Below are 19,924 nucleotides of genomic sequence, written 5' to 3' on the forward strand. Positions count from 1 at the left end.
AGGTGTTTGACTTCAGCTCCGAGAAGCCCCAGTCACTGTGGTCAATAACCAAGAATCCTGGGAGTTGGAAGTCAAAAACTCCCAGAGGAACAACATGTGGGAACCACTGAGACTCTAACCCACATAACAAGTGTCTTTTACTTCCATAAACAAGAGATTTTTTTAACAATTCCTCAAGGAATGCTTTTACAGCACTTTCGTTTTGGCATGTCCCAAATTGAGCCAGCAGGGTTGAATGGTCTGTGTGTTGGACTAGGGCTGCATCTACAAACTGCAGAATTAATGCAGTTTGACACCGCTTTAACTGCCATGTCTCAATGGGTTTGAATTTCCACTTGGCCACAGAAACCCAACAGATGACCTTGGGCAAGTCACTCTCTCTCAGCCTCAGAGGAAGGTGATGGTAAAGCCCCTCTGAGCAAATCTTGCCTAGAGAACCCCAACAACAACTGTACCAAAGAGCCTTCTTCAGAAATATCTGTATTGTTCTTGGCTTGCTTTCTAGATAAACTGACCTGCATTCTGAAGCTTTTGTAGTATGCTTGGATCCCAGGTCTGGGAGAGTTTGAGGAGATACCTCTTGGCTGAATAGCCTGGTCTCATCTGTCTGTCAGTTCGGAGATCTGGCTCACTTAGGAAGTGAAGATATGGCCGCCAAGCAATCCCTTTCTTATCTGTCTGTAGCTATAATATGGACAACAAAATGTCAAAAAGCTTAAAACATACAACTCAATAAACCTGACAATTGACAAATTTTAATCAGTTTTTCCTTAAAGATCTGTAACAACATCTCTGACCATCCAGCAAACTGAACTGAAGAGGAGGACAATGCTGTGATTAGTGCAAACAGCCTCAAAAAGCACCTTAACCTCTCCTAGTTCTTCTGAATATTGTGGATGAAGACAAGCTTCACGTTTTAAGAACAATGGTACATTCAGAAATTAATTTAACATTCTTCAGTGCAATGTATCAGAGTTTGGAAAGTAATGTATTTGGACTACAATGCCCAGAATCTCCAAGTTAGCATGGCTAATGAGAAGTAGCTTTTCTGGAAATTATAGTTAAAAAAAAATTCCTAGCACTTAGAACATATATTTTTCTGGCCCAGGGCAGGCACCAAAAACTAAAATAAAGTGTGAATGCTTTCAGTGTGGTTAAATTTCAACTGGAACAAAAGCCCATTCTAAAAAAAGTGTTTGTTGTCTAGCACCTGTGCAATCAGTAAATCCTTTTAGCACTTTATAACCACTTTAAAGAGATTTACATTTTCAAAATAAGTTGGAGGAGGAATATATCTACATAAAAACATTTATAAGCAGCTTTGCAATTATTTTTAAGTGCACACACTGCATGAAGAATGTCAGTTCTAAAGCATCATTTGAATTGATTGTATTACTGTTCCTCCTCTAGTCCTACCTGAGCATTAAAATGAGTTAAATTGATGACTAACTGAAGAAAAAGGCAGATGGAGAAGCCCATTTACACCCCAGAATTAATATCTCACTGGAAAAAGACTGCCCATTCATTTGGATACACGCCTCAGTATGTACATAATTTTCCAGAAGCTAATACATGTACACAAACCAGTTTACATGCATACTGAACTCCTTAGCTGGAATAAAATGGTGCACAACTAAGTACTGGTATGTTTTATTTGCTTTGGCTATAAACCACAAAGCAAAAATATTAATAAAGTATTACTTACAAACAACCGATAGATAAGCATAGGTCGTGTGACACAGATTGTGATGACAAAACAATGATGTAAGCAAAAGGTTTTCAACATATAAACTGCAAAAAACTGCATTACAGTAATTATATATGGAAAACCGCAGCTTTGAGCAATGGCTCTTACACTGCAGGTGAAGAAAACCTCTGATCACTTTTGGAATGTTATATCAATTTTCACTCCAATTTTGACACACATGAATAAAGATGAAACACTTCCTGACAAAACAAATGCTACAATATAGGTCTAAGGCTTCATCTTTCCTATTCTGAAGCTGACGACTATCATAAAAACTTAGTGGTGGTAAAGAGATTCTATTTAATTTAAAAAACCCAATTTAAACCAGACTGCTTAACCAACTTCTTAAGGTTTCTGTGAATTATTCTGCTTAACTGGTTTACCACCATTTTTAATCATTTGAAACTGGGTTTTATCTGGAAATGGGAAAGTGCCAAAGGCCTTAATAATGCAAGAATAAACAATCCATGTAGACAAAATGTCTCCTGTCACACTGAACAAAAACAAAACCTGTTGTCACTTGATCTTTTTAGCACCCTTGTATTTGTGAGATTGCTTAACAGTAAGAGGAACCCAGTTTTGGAATAGCAACGGCATATTACATGGAGTACTGTGCCAGCTAACTAATAATAATAATATTCAAATTCACAGCTGAGAACTTTATTCCTGCAGACGTTTATAGTCCTTTTAGTTTTTCACAGTGAGGACACATCATTTAACGACAAAACAAGAACACCTTGGGAAATTCACATGACGTCTCTTTTCAGAAGAAGATTCACCTTTGTTCTGGCTCAGTCTGACCCCAGAAACACCTTAAAAATGGCATGGGAACTCATAAAGCTTTTCCAACCATTTTTTAAAAACTGGAGTGGCATTCAGTACCATTACTTGTAGAATGAGATGATAAATCATATTGTTGTTGTGTGCTTTTCCAAATGAGCCCTGGTTTCGCTGCAATTGCATTCATTTTTTTAAAAAATGGAAACATGCCACTTTCACAACAGCCATCACAACACGTTTTGTCAATTGCGTGACTGGGACTGCTGCTCCCATTGTACTCTCTCTCTTCCTGACTCTCCCTTAACCCTGCCTCCTTGCCCTGTGCCCTCACCAACATGCCTTTCAGTTATTTTATTTTTATTTTCACTTTTTTCATGCAGTCCCAAAACTCTGCTTCTATGAGTCAAATAAAAGCTTTTAATACCCCCTTTAAAAAGGGTTTATGAGTTTTAAAAAGAAAGAAAATAGCAAAAAATAAAAAATAAAAAAAAATAGGGAATTAGATTGGTGGGGAATAGAGAGGGGGAGGTGGTATGGGGAGAGGAGGGGACATTGACACCATGTGACTGCTAGTATCGCAACTGCCCCGACAACAATGTTTTGCACTTGGGGACTTGGGTAATTGGGAGGTCTTTGATAGGTTTCCCCTGTCAATGAAAAGAGATGCAGCAGCTACAGGTCGGAGGCATTGTCATGCAATAAATATCTCCAAGCTGCTTTTTTCCTGGTCTAACCATGTTTTAAAAGCTGCATGTAGTAATTTTCTAAGTTGATCCTAAGATGAACCTAACACAGGGTTTTCTTGGCAAGATTTGTTCAGAGGGAGTTTTCTTTTCTCCTTTTCCTGTCCCATTGCCCCTCATGGCTGAGCAGGGATTTGAACCCTGATCTCCAGGGTCATAGTCCAATGCTCAAACCGCTATACCACATTGGCCCTCCAATGTTTCACAGATGAAAACTGGGCCACGTGTGGCCAAGCAACATCTGAGTGCAGTCAAACTGGTGATAGTTATTAATAAAGAAAGCACACACAGTCTAGTGTTTGCTTTCACCTGAGCCTACTGGGAAGGGCAAGATTCAACCCGCCTCATCTCCTCTCTTCTTACTGAATTAACTGAGTGCAAATTACTTTTGCTATTTGAATTAGTTTCCAGCAGCTGAAGTAAGCTGCAGACAAAGGGGGTCAAAGAAAGAAACTGGGACCTTTAAAAATAAGCTGAAAAAGTGGGAGGGCAGAGGATTATTTAAATTTATCCCTGGTAGCTGGAGAATATGATAACCACAAGCTTTGTCTGTCCCACTGCAGTTTTGAATCTACCCTCCCAGTGGTACAGCAGAGGTCCTTCAGCTGCTTCTCTTCTACTTGGGGAGGCACAAGGATTGTGAGGGAATCCCACAATATCCTACAATGGAGGTACCACCAACAACTGGGATGAATGACACTGTTGTGTGCATATGTGCCTTCAGGCTGACTATGAACTAATGGCTACTCTATGAATTTCATAGGGTTTTTGAAGGCAAGAAATACTCAGGGGTAGTTTTGCCAGTCCCTTCCTCTGAAATCTAACCTGCAGCATCTGGCATTTATTGGCACTCTCCCATCCAAATACTAACCAGGGTGACCCTGTTTTGCTTCCACAATCAAAAGGGATCTGGTGCCTTTAGGCTGTTTCAGCACTATTTTATTCACAATTTAAGGGGGCAAAGTGAGAATACTGCTATTTTCATTGGGCACTAATGATGATATTTATTTATATCCTGCCCTTCTCCTAAGACTAGGACTCAGGGTGGCTTACAACATTAAAAAATAATACAATGATTAGAATAGGGAGGGAAAAAGGAAGCAAGCTGCCTTCTACTGGAAGCCATTCCCCACACACACATTGCACTGTGACCTAAACAAATTTTCTGAAGTCTGTGAAACAGTTTCATCAACCCAACTGCTGGAGCAGACATTTGAGAGAACAGCCATTGGTTTAAATCTGTTATACTCCTTGATTTGCTTTGTTTGATTAAAAGTATGTATACTGACATGTATCTCCCACGTGAGGCTTAAGGTACAGTGAGATACAAACTGAATCCATAAGCAGCTGTAAAACATAGCTGGGAAGGTGAAAGATGTTGCACGAAGTTGCTGATTCATGTGCCTCATTAGTGACTTACTGGTGGTAGGAAAGTTCTCCCCCTCTCCTACCATTTTGTAGTCATTCCCCCCTCCCTGCTCCCCTTGCTGCCCTTTCCGCTGAAGCAAGATGTGAAATTTAGAGAAAATGACAAAACTGAAATTGGTCTTGGTTTCTAGCTGAGCTGAATGCCATTGTATTTTATTATTAGCATGTACCGCAGCCTTGTTATGAAAACGATTCAAGTGCTTTGAGTAATAGCAGGCATGCTGAGACCTGTCCATTTTCTTTGGTACCACAGCTAGTTTCTCTCTGTATTCAGTCTGTTCCCAGGTTCCAGTTTACACATTTCTGCTCAAGGATATTTGTGTAGGCATTTCTGGTTTCAGTGGGTTTAAAAGAAAATCTAGCAGCAAATAATCAATAAACTCAATGAGAATTTGCCTACCATAAAGAGGATCTAAGCTCTCGATAACTATATATTTTCCTATCCACTGTGGCAAGAATATGCAGTCACCTGGAGTATATTTTGAGAGGGGATTAGGATATTGCCCCCCCCCAAACAATAATTCTTTCCCCTTTCATGCCATTTTCCTTCAGTATCCAAATTCCTAGCATTGCAAGTGAGTACAGTTGGCCCTTCTTCTACATGGATTTTTTATATACGGATTCAAGCATCCATGATTTGGAAATGTTCAAAACAAGTATAATTTTCAAATATCAAACCTTGATTTTCCATTTTTTATAAGGGACATCATTTTGCTATGTCAATATATTTAATGGGACTTGAGCATCCACAGATTTTGTTGTCCACGGGGGATCTTGGAACCAAACTCCAGCGTATAACAAGGGTCCACTGTATTTAGAAACATAGTTTAGGCTTCCAAAGGAAAGGATACAGTAGAATCCTGCAGAAACCAAACACTAACATTTCAAAAACTTATTAATACAATGTACACATAAACGGAAGCCTTTCCATTCACATGTACTCTCTATGCTGCAGAACTCTCCTCTAGTGCACCTACAGCTGTGTGCGAAAATTCATTCCCAACTTTGGCACATGTGCTGACTCTGTACAGGCATTCAGTGTTTCATCTGAGAAAAGCACTGCCACTGCTGCCCACCTCAAGTAGCCCTTTCCGGGCACCCACACCAGCTGAAACCAAACCTAGTGATGTCACTGCCCCTTAAGTAAGATCCTCACATCCATGTGTTATTTGTATTGCAGATGTCATAGAGAATGCAACAATTTCTCTTTGGGACTGTCTCTTTGTATCTCAACAGTTATGATTCAGAGCTAGTCCATGCAATTTTATTGCGTGAGGTGAAACAAAATGTGGAGCCCACCTGGCCACATCAATGCACTTGCAAAAATACAGTAATATTTTATTTCCTCTTCCTATAGGACCAAACATATTTACTGCCAAAAAAAAGGATGGATGTGAGACCAGCCTAGGAATGCGACAACCTGTGAAAAAAACCTTGAAAAAATAGAGGACACATTTTTTCTGTTTTTAAAAATGCCTTTTTAAAAAATTAAAAATGGGAAAAGATGGAAAAAATTGGATCTTGAAATATATTCCAATCGGTAAAAGGTAAAGGTAGTCAGTCCCTTGACATGAATGTCTAGTTGTAACCGACTGTAGGGGGTGGTGCTCATCTCCATTACTAAGTCAAAGAGCCAGTGTTGTCTGAGGACTATTCTGGAGGTCATGTGGCCAGCATGACAACACCAAACACTGTTACCTTCCCACCAAAGTGGTACCTATTTATCTACTTGCATTTGCATGCTTTTGAATTGCTAGGTTGGCAGTAGCAGGGACTAGTGATAGGAGCTCACCCCATCATGTGGCACTTGGTCCTTGGACTGCCAGCCTTCCAATATTCCAATTGTCAGAATTGGATGAATAAAATGTTTAAGACAAGGTGTTCATACATTTACTCCCTCAAAATTATTTCTAAAAACGATGTAACAGAAAGACTTTCATGTAAGGTACAATATCTGAATTGTTTCAGTTGGTCTTGGTTTCCTTTTCTCTGTTCTTTTGATGGGAATGAATGTTTTATGTCTGCTTGACACCATGGAGGATTAGAGGAGACAAATTAACTAATGTGGATGGTTTTGTCTGTTTTTATTTATTTATTTAGCCTGCTCATAATAATAGTTCTTGTAGCTCCATCTGCAACAGAAAATAAAAACTGTAGAAAGGGAATTCAGTAACTATACTGAATTGTGCTTTCAATAAACCAAATATGATAATGTCATGCCAAAAACTATATAATTATATTATGAACAGAATAATTTATACTTGTAAACAAAGTGATTTTCAGTCTGTAACAGATGTTAATATCACATCTTTTCAATTTGTTCGTTTTAAAAAAATTATAAAAAAATTGAGATTCCCCCATGGTTTCAGAATTTTTGGAAATTTGAAACAGAAATTTGAAAATTTCTGGAAATTTTACATTTTAAGGCAGTTGGAGATCAATATTTTCTATATAGTATACCATTTACATTCCGTGTCCTGTTTCCACCTGAGAAATTACAGTTGCTCCTCTGTATCCACAGATTCAACTACCCACAGCATATTACTATGCCATTGTATTTAAGGAACTGAGCGTCCACAGATTTTGGCATCCACAAGGAATCCTAGAATCAAACTCTAATGGGTGCCAAGTATTTTCTCCTTATCCTATCCATGTAGTAGGAGCTCAGGAGGATAGTTTGAGGTGGGAAGTGTGCAGTGACTGCTTCTGCCTCCTTTTAATATCTATTACCTGAGGCAGAAGCTCACTTTGTCTATTGGAAGAGCCAGCCTTTTGTAACCTAGGAGGTCAAGACACATCTTTCATGCTCTAGTGAGGGACTGCTGCATGTTGCAAAAAAAGGACTGCTGATGGCTGGTGAGAGTGAGAACAGTGAGCTTTATATCCAGGGGAAAGCTTCAGGCTAAGTTCACATTCCCTCAGAAGAGCTTCAAAAGAGCCTGTCTTGCTCAAAGATATCCTGTGCTATTCCCTAATGTTCCTTCACACCCCTGTCCACTGCGTGCAGGGACACTGCAAACTCAGTCACAAATGGCTACTGGCTAGATTCCTATGTGAGAACACTATTAAAATCACTGGTTCAGAATAAAAACACTGAACAAACACATGGGATACCTTTGTAGGATGTAATTGCTTAAGCTGTTGTAGGTTTTGACTTTATAAATATAATCATCATCACCATTATCATCCTGATCATCCCACATTTCCCCCCTGAATGTTCTTAATGTTGCCTACATTAAAGAGGTAAGGCATATATTTTACAACAGACAACTAACAGACTGCCTCTTTCATAACTTTCCATATTGGCCCTTAAAATGAAAAATAATTTGTTTTGAAATGAAAGTTAAGCTAAAAAGTGAAGCTGTGAGAAAAAGCAAAGCACATTCAGACTATTTCCTGCCTTTCCGGCTAGAGCACATCAGTGTGCCTGATTTGGTGATATAATGGGTTAATTCTGTCCTCACCGCCTGCCCTCTCTTAATGCAGCAGCAACAGCGTGATTTGCAAGTGCCTGGGAATATCCCTGCTGGATTCTAATTGTTTGTGGCAGTCCGCACATGATTTCATGTGTTTGGTCACAGCAGTCCCCTTTTTTCTGCTCCTTTAATCTTTGATGGATGTTGTGCTTGGATACATTGATGTGGCTCATACCACAGGCAGTGAATTTAGAAGAGCAGTTTGTCTTTGCTCTTCAGGCACTGGAGTCCTTATTGGGTCATACGGTATTTATTAATGGAATCCCTTCCCAGGAAAGCAAAAAAACAGGGAATGCTGTTGTTAACTGTAATGGCAACTTGAATCTATTCAGATATGCTGGGTACCTCTGGCAACAGTATTTGGAGATACTACTCATTCTCAATCACAATACTGCTTGCATTTCTTTTAAATGGGGAAATCCAAGTTATAGGCATGAATTAGTTTAATTGTCATGGTCTCTTCTCTACAAACCTGGAAACTGTAATTCTGTGTAGCTGGAGCTAATGATCTCCAACAGCCAAGACTCAAAGCACCTTGCCAAACTCTGAAATCACAAGGAAGCTTTCTGAGGATGCTGTGACAGTCAGTGATGTAAAACTGATAGCTAAGTTTATAGCAGAGACAAAGGCTGCACCTGCACTACAGAATTAATGCAGTTTGTCACTGCTTTAGCCACCATGCCTCAGTGCTATGGAAATCTGGCATTTGTAATTCTGTGAGAGAATATGCTTTTCTGTCAGAGAGTTCTGGTGCCACAACAAACTACAAATCCAAGAATTCCATAGGATGGAGCCATAACCGTTAAAGCGGTGTCAAACTGCATTAATTCTACAGTGCACATGCAGCCAAAGCTAAATTACTTACAGTTTGCCATGAAAATTGGTCCTTGCCCACTTAATGGTAAAAACTACATGCTATGTTAAATGCAGCAGTAGTCTCAGCTTCCCTCTCATTTCTAAATAGGTGCATGCAAACTCCATCCAGAGTAGCTGCTTTATCACACTAGGAGACAAACAGGATTTAAACAAGAGTTAAACAGGAAATGCCATGTGATAAACATCAGGCATTTCCTGTTTAACTCTTGTTTAAATCCTGTTTGCCCCCTAGAGTGATAAAGCACGTACTGTAATGTACAAAGGGAATTTTAAAAAATTTCCCTTACACCTATTTCCCCTTAAATATACCCCCTCATTCAGAGGTGGCTTTTAAAAAAGATACTAATGGTTGTTGTTGTTTTTTAGCTCTCCATACAGATAAAGGAGGAATTTAAAGGGGAAGCATTTGGGAATGGCAGCTAAGCATCTCCCATCCACCCACAGCAATCCTGATCCAAATCAGCCAAAATTAAAATGTTGTTCACCTGCACACTATTTTGTTAATGTGGTGTGTAGTTTAGCCTTGACTATAGTTTTTTTTAAAAATAAGTACCTACTGATTTTTTTCAAAATCAGATGTTCAAAGGGACCTATGTCCTAAAAAGGTTAAGAAATACTTCTGTTTCATATTAGAAGTATGTCAAGTATGCATCCATGAACCAGAATGGTTAGCAATCTCTTACCTCTTTCCCACCATATGCCAAGATGGCGCAAGCCAAATCTTGGAGAGTGTGAAGTTCAACATGCAGAGTTTGACTTTTGGTTCCTACTCTTCTTGGGAACTTTCTGCATCGTTTCTGTCTCTTTGATGGTTTGGCTAGATCTTCAGAGTAGAGAACTAAGGCACCTGATCTGGTGCTGTAGGTTTTAGGAAGATGCAGTCTCCAGGATCCCTCCACAACCTGACTGCTATCCAGTAGTTGACTGATACGGGAATGGGTTTCAGGAGACGTCCAATTCAAATAATCCTAACATGATAAAGAGGAGAAGAAAATGGCAATCACTAGAAAGGGAAGCTTGACAAATTTAATCACTTTTACATATATTGTACAGATAGGGTTGCCATAAGTCTGGACCTCCAAACCGGGACAAATGTAGGACAAATGTAGGACAAAAGTTTCAAATGTAGGGCACATTTTTTAAAAAATGGAGGACACATGGAAAAAATTGACGGTTTTAAAAAAAGGTTAATATAAATACATCTTTCTTAGGCATGATCAAAATGGAGGACATTTGGGCATTATTCCTAGACAGATGACAGAAATGTACTTTCCCTTTCTGGCCACCCCCTCTTCCCCCATTCCAAACAGCACATTTGGGCACTGAACATGGCTTTACTTAACATGGCAATCTCTTGCATATTTCAGAGGCTTATTCCATAACCAAACTCTTTGGGTTTCACACTGAATATGTCAAGGTGATTTAACAAGAAGTGGGTTTGCCCTCAGATTCAACTGTACTTCTCAGAAGTGTGTACTTGGTCAAGGGACTTTGGTTTTTCTTCACTGTGCATGAGTTTGTAAAAATCAGAGCAACTTACATTGGTCATGCCTCAGAAGCTGGCTCATATCATCATCATCATCATCACTATTCTCTTCCTCCTCCTCCTCTTCTTCCTCTTTGTCCTTCCTCCCCCTTCCTCCTTCCCTCCTTCCTCCCTCCTCCTCCTCCCTTCCTTCTTCCCTCCTTCCTCCCCTTTTCTCCTTCCTCCTGCTTTCCTCCCTCCTCCTCCTCCCTTCCTTCATCCCTCCTTCCTCCTTCCTTCCTCCCTCCTTCCTTCCTCCCTCCTCCTCCTTCCTCCTTCCTCCCTCCTCCTCCTCTGCCTCCCAGCCCAGGCCCAAGCGGAGGAGGAGGTGGGTGACTGCCTTGGCGCGCTCTCCCCCCGCCCGCGCGCCAAGGCAGGAGGCAGGCAGCCACCCACCTCCGCCTCAGCCTCCTCCTCTGCCTCCGCCTCCCAGGCCCAAGGAAGTGCCCAGCGCGGAGGCGCGCCAGGCGGAGGAGGCGGTGGGTGGCTGCCTGCCAGTGCCTGCTGCTTTGGTGCGCGCGCGTGCACAGGGAACACCAAGCCAGGCAGGCACCTCTGCTTCCTCCTCCACTTGGCGCGGCCTGCAACGGAGGAGGAGGTGCGCCTCCTGTGCACGCCTGCGCCACCCTCCCCCGCCTCCCCCCGCGCACCACCTCCTCCTTTGCCTCCTCCTTCGCTTCCTCCACATGGCTGCACAGCCTGGAACAGAGGAGGAGGAGGAGGAGGTGGGTGGCACGGACGCGTGGGGAGGCAGGGGAAGGTGGGTTGGTGCCGTGTGGGGCCCGGGGGTCAAACTGGACCAGGACCGGGAGGGGGCCCCCAAAAGCGGGTTTGTCACGGGGGCTGCCGGGTTATGGCATCCCTATGTACAGAGCACTCCCATTCTTGAGATCCATCAGATTTTGCAAACAGAAAAATACTTTGGTTGGTGATACTGAAAGCACCAAGAAGTCCAGGAGAATAGGTAGGGCTGTGATTCTGAACCCTTTTGGGTTATGGACCCCTTTGAGACTCTAATGAATGCTACTGGACCTTCCACTCAGAAAAATACTTTTTTAACCCATTCCATGCAACCTCTTAAGTCCATCTGAGGTTTCCCTACAGACCCCAGGTTTCTGACCCCCCTGCTAAGGCTATGCTTTGCTTTCCCTATCTGGTCCACAGACATAACCCTAGCTGAAAGCATAGTTGAAATGAATCCAGATAATTCATTATCATCCCACTGTGTCCAGAGTTACAGGTCTAACAATAGCTCAAGGTATATCTTCACTACACAGCTACATCAGTTTCGTACCACTTTTAATTGTCATGGCTTCATCCTATAGGACCCTGGGATTTTTTAGTTTGGCTAGGTACTTAACATTTTCCATAGGCATTAGAGGCCTTTAAAAGGGGATTCTAAGTACCTCACCAAACTATAAAGCCCAGGAGTCACAGTACAGAGCCATGAAAGTTAAAGTGACATCAAACTGATATACCTGTGCAATGCAGACTGACACATACTGATTAGGACAGGGTAAGAACATGGGCGGCTGCCTTACACTCAGCCAGATCATTGGTAGGATTCCTTCCTAGCCCTATCTAGAGACCCCTGAAATTTCTTTAGGGTCCTCCATCCAAATACTAACTAATCCCATCCATGCTTAGCTTTCAGAATCAGAAGTGAATGTATATGCTCAGGTAGGTATGAGGAAAGGACAAGATCTGAGAAGAGGCAGTAGTATGCAGCAGCAGCAACAACAACAAAGTCAAGGGAAGGGATGTTTTTAAAAAATGCCCCCATGGCTATTGCCATCCTTCCCACATTGTCTGGGCAGAGAAGGGAAGCTGTGACCCTCCATATATTATTGGACTTCACTTCCCAGTATGGTCAATGGTCAGACATGTTGGGAAATGTAGTCCAACAACATCTGCCATGCCATGGATTCCACACTCTGGCATAGGTTAATTTAACCCAGTCACAGGAACCATCACCAACACAAATAATAGTGTCCATGTGTTTACTTTCACAGCAGGATCGGGCTCCCAAAGGCCCAACAGTGGTAGAAAAGAAGACATATATGAGGAGAGTTTTCCCTGCATGCCCTCTTTCCTAGCTTTAAAATGAGATGGTCCACCATACACATTATCTAAACGAGGTGGACCCCAGGGAGTGTCTATATTAAAACCAACCAACATTTCACAAAAAGAGTGTGCAGGCTTTGGGGTTCACACAGCTCTTCCCAAGACAAGGTGTTACATAAACCAAGGAACTGGAAGAGGGACAGGGAAAGTCCAAAAATCTGGCCAGATGTTCTCTTAGACCCAATGTGAAGATGGAAACTGGAGACAGAATAAATTACTTATTTTTAGAATGGTATTTAGGAATTCAAACAGCATATTATTCACAAGCTACAGTTTTGTTATGAAGGTCACATATACCTAAAGGCTCTAATTTCATAACTGATAAACCACATGGCTGAAAAGACAAACTATACTTGGAGCTTGGAAGTTACTTTTTTTTCTTTTGTTCAAAACTTGTGGAATCTCTCATGGTCATGCTGGCTGGAATTAGCTGCAAGTAAGTCACACTTCCCAACTCTGCTCACTTCCAACACCTTCCAGAGTACACTATAATGGTTGCAGCCACTTGTTTTGATCTTTTGGCAATCCACTGTAAGGTCATGAGAGAGTGGAAAGGGATGAACGTGGTTGTCTCAGCATAACCTGGGAGCAGCTGGGAGTCAGCAAAAGCCTTTCCCTATGACTTGCACATGATGAATCAGTCACAAGACCAGGACCTCAAAAATATTATTTGGATTTTAGCCTCCACAGAGGACCACAGTAGTCCTTCAGTGCAAACATATGTGGGCGGTAAAGCAAGTCTTAAGGCACAACCATGTGACAAATTGCCACAGAAGGCAATGGTTAAAGAAGACCTTTCCAAAAAATGTATATGAATGTTATGAATATGCCCTTGTTACAGATAGGATTCCAGTTATTTTCCATCAGTTTCCTTCTGTTTTAACTGTTTTCTTCTCTAAGCACTCATAAGATGCAATATTTTTGGGTCAAATAGGACCTTTTCTTTCCCTAGTATGTACGCTGCGATTGCTATGGTTGTGTAGAATGTGATCCCCAACACAAAATGTACTGGTTTTGCCTCAGCTAGTTGCAGCAGAACCTGAGCCAGATCTGCACCACTGAACAGTGCATAGCCCTGAGAAAGAAACACAGAATTTTGCAGATCTGCTCCCGAAGTAAGTCCTGCCTCTAGAGCAGTACTTCCTAACCTGTGGGTCGGGACCCCTTTTGATGTTGCACAACTATCTCAGTTCACACAAATGGTTTTGTATTATCCTGCCTAGTCAGCTGCCCTCACCCCCAACACATGGACCTTCACAGAGGTCCCCTAAGACTACCAGAAAACATATATTTGCATGCAGCATTGAAAATAATTGTATGGTTGGGGGTCACCACAACATGAAAAACTGTATTAAAGGGTTGCAGCCTTAGGAAGGTTGAGAACCACTGCTCTAGAGTTTTGTCACATTGGCCAGCTCTTTCAGGAAGCCACTAAAGAGGCCCACAAACATTTGGGAACACTGATGGATCCATGCTGATTCTCCTCTGTTGTTTCTGGTGTGCAAACCAGCTCTGGCTCTCTAATCCTGACTTCTGGTTTGTCTCTTGGACCAACAACTCTCATCCACACTCCTGCTTAGTGATTCTACTCAGTTCCAGGTTCTGATTTTCTTGCTTGGCCCTCAGACTGACTCTGACCATACCTTTCTCATACAGAACAAAACTAGGCTCTTCAGAGGTTTGACACAGTAGCATATTTTCCCTCGCCATCGTTGTTTTGCTAATACAGAAATTACATCCTAAAACATTTATTTCCCAGTACTGAAAACATTACAAACAAACCTTGAGTAAAACTTTCCCTATGTCTATAAAGTTAGCCTCTGATAATCTTTTAGAAAAGACAACAACCACATTTTTCCTGAAATGCACTAATCTGGATCTAAAATAAGGCTGGTTTTAAGGAAAATAATGGAATGGGTTCTCAAGAAATATGAAAAAGAAATTCCAAGATAAGAGGATATACTTGAGCTACTACCTTCATTGGCTTAGGGTTAAAACTGGTGAATAAAAGCCATCAGAAAAAGAACCCTTCTTACATTTTGGTGCTTAGGATTTTCTCTTTCTATCTTAGAACAGGAATCATAGAGAATTTTGTGCAAAACTACCTAAGAGCTGTAATAAATTCAACCCATAGGGGAGGTCCATAGACCCTAGGGGTCCACAGATAGGTTTCTTGCAGTCTGTGAACTGGATGCAAAAAGTTCCTCCCCTTTTATTTAGTTACTTTTCATTTTTTGTGTCATGGTAAATTTTAAGGTAAACATTTAGCTTTTTCAAGTGCTCATTATCATTTCTTTCATTCCAGCCTAGTCTATGTGAAGTGAATCAATTTCTAATGCAATAAAATAAACTATATGAAACATTTTGTGTGTATATGGGCCCCAACAGACAGGCCAAAATAAAGCTGCTTTGGGTCACTTTGGAGGTATGCTGTTTAAATGATGCATGCATCCTAAGAGGCCGGAAGCCACGCCAAAGCCACACTCCAGTCCTAAGGACTCTTAAGATGTGTGTGTCCAGTGTGCAGGTCCAGTGTTTTTAAGATGGATTCGAGAAATCTATAATAATCAAAAAGCCAGATTGATCATTAACCAAGAAAAAACTGAAGAATTTTGCATAACTAAAGGTACGAGACAGGGATGTCCCCTGTCCCCTCTTCTCTTCATTTTTGTTTTAGAAGCTCTATGTAACACAGTAAGAGGCAAGAAAGAAATTCAAGGTGTAAAAATTAAAAAGTTTGAATTTAAATTAAGATCATTTGCTGATGACATTGTGTTTATATTAGAAGACCCCGAGAAAGGAATTAAACCCTTGGTGAATGTATTGAAAGATTTTGAGGAGATATCTGGTTTAAAGGTTAACAAGAGTAAAACTGTAATGATGACAAAAAATATTGATAGTAAAGAGGAACAGAAACTGCTGAGGGAAAGTGGTTTTGGTTTAGAAAAGGAAGTAAAATATTTGGGAATCAAACTGACAAACAAAAATACCAATCTCTACCATAACAACTACGACAAAACATGGAAGGAAATTAAAGCAGACCTAAAGAAATGGGAAAATCTTCAGCTATCCTTCCTTGGAAAGATAGCGGTAATACAAATGAATGTACTACCCAAAATTATGTTTCTATTTCAGACTATTCCGATATTGCATTCATTTAAACCACTAAAAAATTGGCAGGCAGATATCTCAAAGTTCATCTGGGGAGGGAAGAGAGCCAGAATTAATCAGAAGATCATGTGTGATAGTAAAAGTAGAGGAGGCCTGAGCTTACCGAACTTGAAACTGTATTATTTTGCATCTGTTTTAAACTGGTTATCTATTTGGATACTGTTGAATGAAGAAAAAACCTTAGCATTAGAAGGAGGGGACATGAGATATGGCTGGCATGGTTATATCTTTTACGATAAAGACAAGATACACAAGGAATTCAGAAATCATATTGTGAAAAGAGCTCTATTGTCAGTATGGGAAAAGTTAAAAATAAGACTTTGTAAAAACATTCCACAATGTTGTTCCCCTCACGAAGCTTTTTTTGGTAAAGAAGGGATAGGGAAACCCAATTGGCTATATTATTCAGATTTATTAACAATTAATTCAGAAGGAGAAGCAGCAATAAAATCTCAGGCAGAACTAAGAGAAACAGGTATAATATGCCATTGGTACCTACATAGACAATTATACGAAAGATGGAAAATTGATAAAAAGTCAAAGGGGATAGAAACTCAAAAGACGCAATGGGAAGAAATCATGCTAAAAGGAAAAACAAAACTGATCTCCAGTTATTATAAAATGTTGCAAGAATGGGATACAGAAGAGGAAGTAGTCAGACACACTATGGTAAAATGGGCTCAGAATGTAGGCCATAACCTAAAATACGAAAACTGGGTTAAAGTTTGGTTGAAAGATTTGAAATACACAACTTCACAACAAATAAAAGAGAATATTTATAAAATGGTATATAGATGGCACCTCACCCCCAGAAAACTATCTTATATGTACAAGAATGTAAATTCTATTTGTTGGAAATGTAGAAAAGAAACTGGATCTTATTTTCATATGTGGTGGACGTGTAAGTTAGCAAGACAATATTGGATTGGTATATATAAATGTCTGAGAATAGATTTAAAACTTGAAATCCCATTTACTCCAGAAGTGTTTTTGTTGGGAATGGTAGATAATGAATTGATGAAATTAAATGGTAGACTCATATTTTATGCATTAGCCTGTGCAAGAATAACATATGCGAAATTCTGGAAGAGCACAAAAATACCATCTTTAGAAAAATGGATTATCAAGCTCTACGAGACAGCTGAAATGGACAGATTAACTGCATGGATGAAAGACAAAACAGAAGAAGAAGTACAATCATGCTGGAAAATTTTTTATAATTTTCTAAAAATTAAATGGAAATGTATATTATGAAAAGCCTGTAATACTAATGTATAGCAATATACTGCTGGGTATGTAAACAAGAAATCTCTAATAAGATAAATAGGCCTTAATATGAAAAATATTAGCATGTAAAGGAAGAAGAATATTCTTGTAAATAGTCAAAGATAATACTGATCGAATGTAGAAAACACAGGATAAAACTGCAAAAATAGAGCTAGGTAACGACGAATTATAACAGAAACATAAGAAAGGAATACTCCAGGTTGAAAAAATGATGTATGGCCAGAAATACAAAAGAGTTTTGAGTTAAAGAACCAAACAATAGGCAAATATGGAAAAATTCATGTTTAATTTGGAAGAAATCAGCAGATATTAATATAAACTAGAAAAGGTGAAGGAACTGGTTGAACATCGATTTATAATTTTAAGATTAACAGATTCAAATGTCAATATGAAAGTAAGTTTCCAGAGGATGGAAGTTTTATTAAGAAAAAGAAGAATGTATAAACGATAAGTGGGAATAAGAACATGATTGTATGTTCATCTGTATGTATTGTGGGGAGGAAATGGAAAATGTACAATCAATGTAAAAGAAAAAGAAAAAGCTGTTATACTTTCAAAAATATATAAAAAAAAAAAAAAAAAAAAAAGATGTGTGTGTCATTTAGACAGCATACCTCCAAAGTGACCTGAAGCAGATTTATCTTGGCCTGTATGTTCGGGCCCTATGTTTGTGGGTATTTTTCTCTGGAGAGCCAGCATTGTGTAATGGCTTGAGCCATTGAGACTATGGAGATTATCACATCAGGGCCAATTCAGCAATAATCGCAGTAGTGAAAGCTAATGCAACAGTAGTGCTGTAGCACTTGATATGTAGTTGTGCAATTGCATGATAATTGCGACATAAATGCCAAATAATAGAGATTGCACTCTGCACACATCCAAGAATGAATAATTAGTACATTGGAATTGATTGCTTTGGGCATTGCGACGTTTCGGTGCTATAGCACTTGTCTGCAAAACATGTTTCCATCCCACACAGAATACAATACAATACAATAAAATGTATTACTTCATCACATTCTTTTAATCCAGTGTAAACAAATATCTCAAAAGACGACAGAAATCCACTGCAAAACTGATTCTTGCAATGAGAACAGATTGCCTCCACCGAAATGCAGTGGCATTGTCTGAAAATCTTCAGCATGATCGCGCAATGATGCAAGGATTTTGCCTTTTATACCCAGTTCTTTTTGCCACCTGAAAATCTCCTATGATCCTGGAGACCAGGGTTTGATTCCCCGCTCAGTCATAGAAACTGACTGGGTGACCCTGGGCAAGGCACACACTCTCAGCCTCAGAAACCCCCATGATAGGTTAACAGGAGTCAGAAATGGGTTGAAGACACACAACAATAATTTTTCTGCGAAAGGGTCCATAGCTTTCATCAGATTCTCAAAGGACTCTGTAAGACAATGGGGTTAAGGTACTGGTTAAAGTTGCAAACTACTTTCATATTCAAAAGGGTGTATAGATAGAAAAATAATTTTGCTGTGATCTCTACATTCGTAATTAAGCTGCCACATGATAACTTTTAAAATTATAACTCACCTCAGGATCAAAATGTACCTCCAGCTTCTCTTGTTTCTTTCTGATCACCTGCCCAGTACCACGACTTAACAAAGACAGACTGGACATTGTCCAACTAGTACATGCACCGATTCAGTGGGCTTTCCATGTGCTTCCAAAAAGTTTACTCCATTTTATGATATCCCTTTCTGAGTTCTGACCATAAAGCTAGATAATGCTGTTAAGAGTGGCTCTTTAAACCAGACATCAGTCTATAATTTTGTTTTGGATTAAAAGTATGAACAGAAGCATCAAAACGACTGTATAGAAGTTTGGTCCTCTGTTATTTCCTCTGCTGGTTATTATGTTTTTTAGCATCTACCTTGTTTCTTCAATTCTGGTTGGCCCAAGAAATCTGTGAAATCTGCCACCACCATGCTTACTGTGCTCTGAGGTTGTTTCTGTGTTGCTATGGCAGCAAAAGGAAATTAAGTTGTTTAAACCAGCAAGAGGGCAGGTCAGGAAGAAAGAGAAAGAAAGCAGATTTGGGAAGGCATCAGATTTCAGGAATGGATTGTGCTGAAAAAGCCTCCCCTTCCCCCCAAACTGGAAAAGCAACATTATCCTTCATGCAGCCTTCATGCAAATTCTATTTTTTTCCCAATAAAAAGGGGCACAGATCTGGATTTTATATGAATTGCAGCCAGTGCATGTGTGAAGTTTTTGTCATAGGCTGCATAATTACTTGCTCTCCACTTTTTGGTGTGTCTGTGTGTGTTTAGGGGGATGATGAAGATGCCAAATATTATGCTTCAGGAAAGAGCTAGTGGTCTTTTGTGATCAGTCCAAAATATTTCACTAATCTTCCTCCTGATCTCTATCCTGCCATTACTGTACTCCTTCATTTTTCGAGTCATTTCAATTTTTTACTTGCTAGCATTTGCCAAGACCATCTCTATCTTTCTACAAAGACTCACTTCCATTTTTTGAGTAAAAAATTGTAGCATTGTAAAATTGCAGGGCAACACTTCTGATGAAGATTTGAAGAGCTAGGCACCCCCTTATTCTCCCCTCATCTGTGTAAGCACGACTATACCTGAAGGTACATCCCCTAGTTGTGGGCTCTTCCGAACTGATGTAAAGAAGTGTGCCTTCTCCTGGTATAACTCCTTGAGTTTTGCCAGTTGTTACTGCCACCATAGCTGCTGCCAACCTGCAGAATTAATGCATACTGACACTGCTTTAACAGTCATGGCTCCAT

The 19,924-nt window shown here is 40.0% G+C and overlaps 1 protein-coding gene across 2 annotated transcripts in view; it reads right to left on the bottom strand.

Moving 5' to 3' along the window:
* The window catches only part of KIAA2012 (KIAA2012 ortholog), an 85,029-nt gene extending 65,971 nt beyond the window's left edge, over positions 1-19,058 (bottom strand). For both annotated transcript variants that reach the window (XM_089519386.1, XM_089519385.1), the window contains exons 1-3: positions 18,706-19,058; positions 9,734-10,018; positions 516-684 (exon numbers count right to left, since the gene is read on the bottom strand). In XM_089519386.1, coding sequence (XP_089375512.1) covers positions 516-684; positions 9,734-10,018; positions 18,706-18,792 — 541 coding nt within the window. In that variant the 5' untranslated portion in view covers positions 18,793-19,058. The remainder of the gene's footprint in view (positions 1-515; positions 685-9,733; positions 10,019-18,705) is intronic.
* Between the last annotated feature and the right edge of the window lie 866 nt (positions 19,059-19,924).

Source organism: Sceloporus occidentalis, unplaced genomic scaffold (assembly GCF_023333645.1).
Source record: "Sceloporus occidentalis isolate IW3139 unplaced genomic scaffold, rSceOcc1.0.p SCAF_4, whole genome shotgun sequence".
Classification (NCBI taxonomy): Eukaryota; Metazoa; Chordata; class Lepidosauria; order Squamata; family Phrynosomatidae; genus Sceloporus; species Sceloporus occidentalis.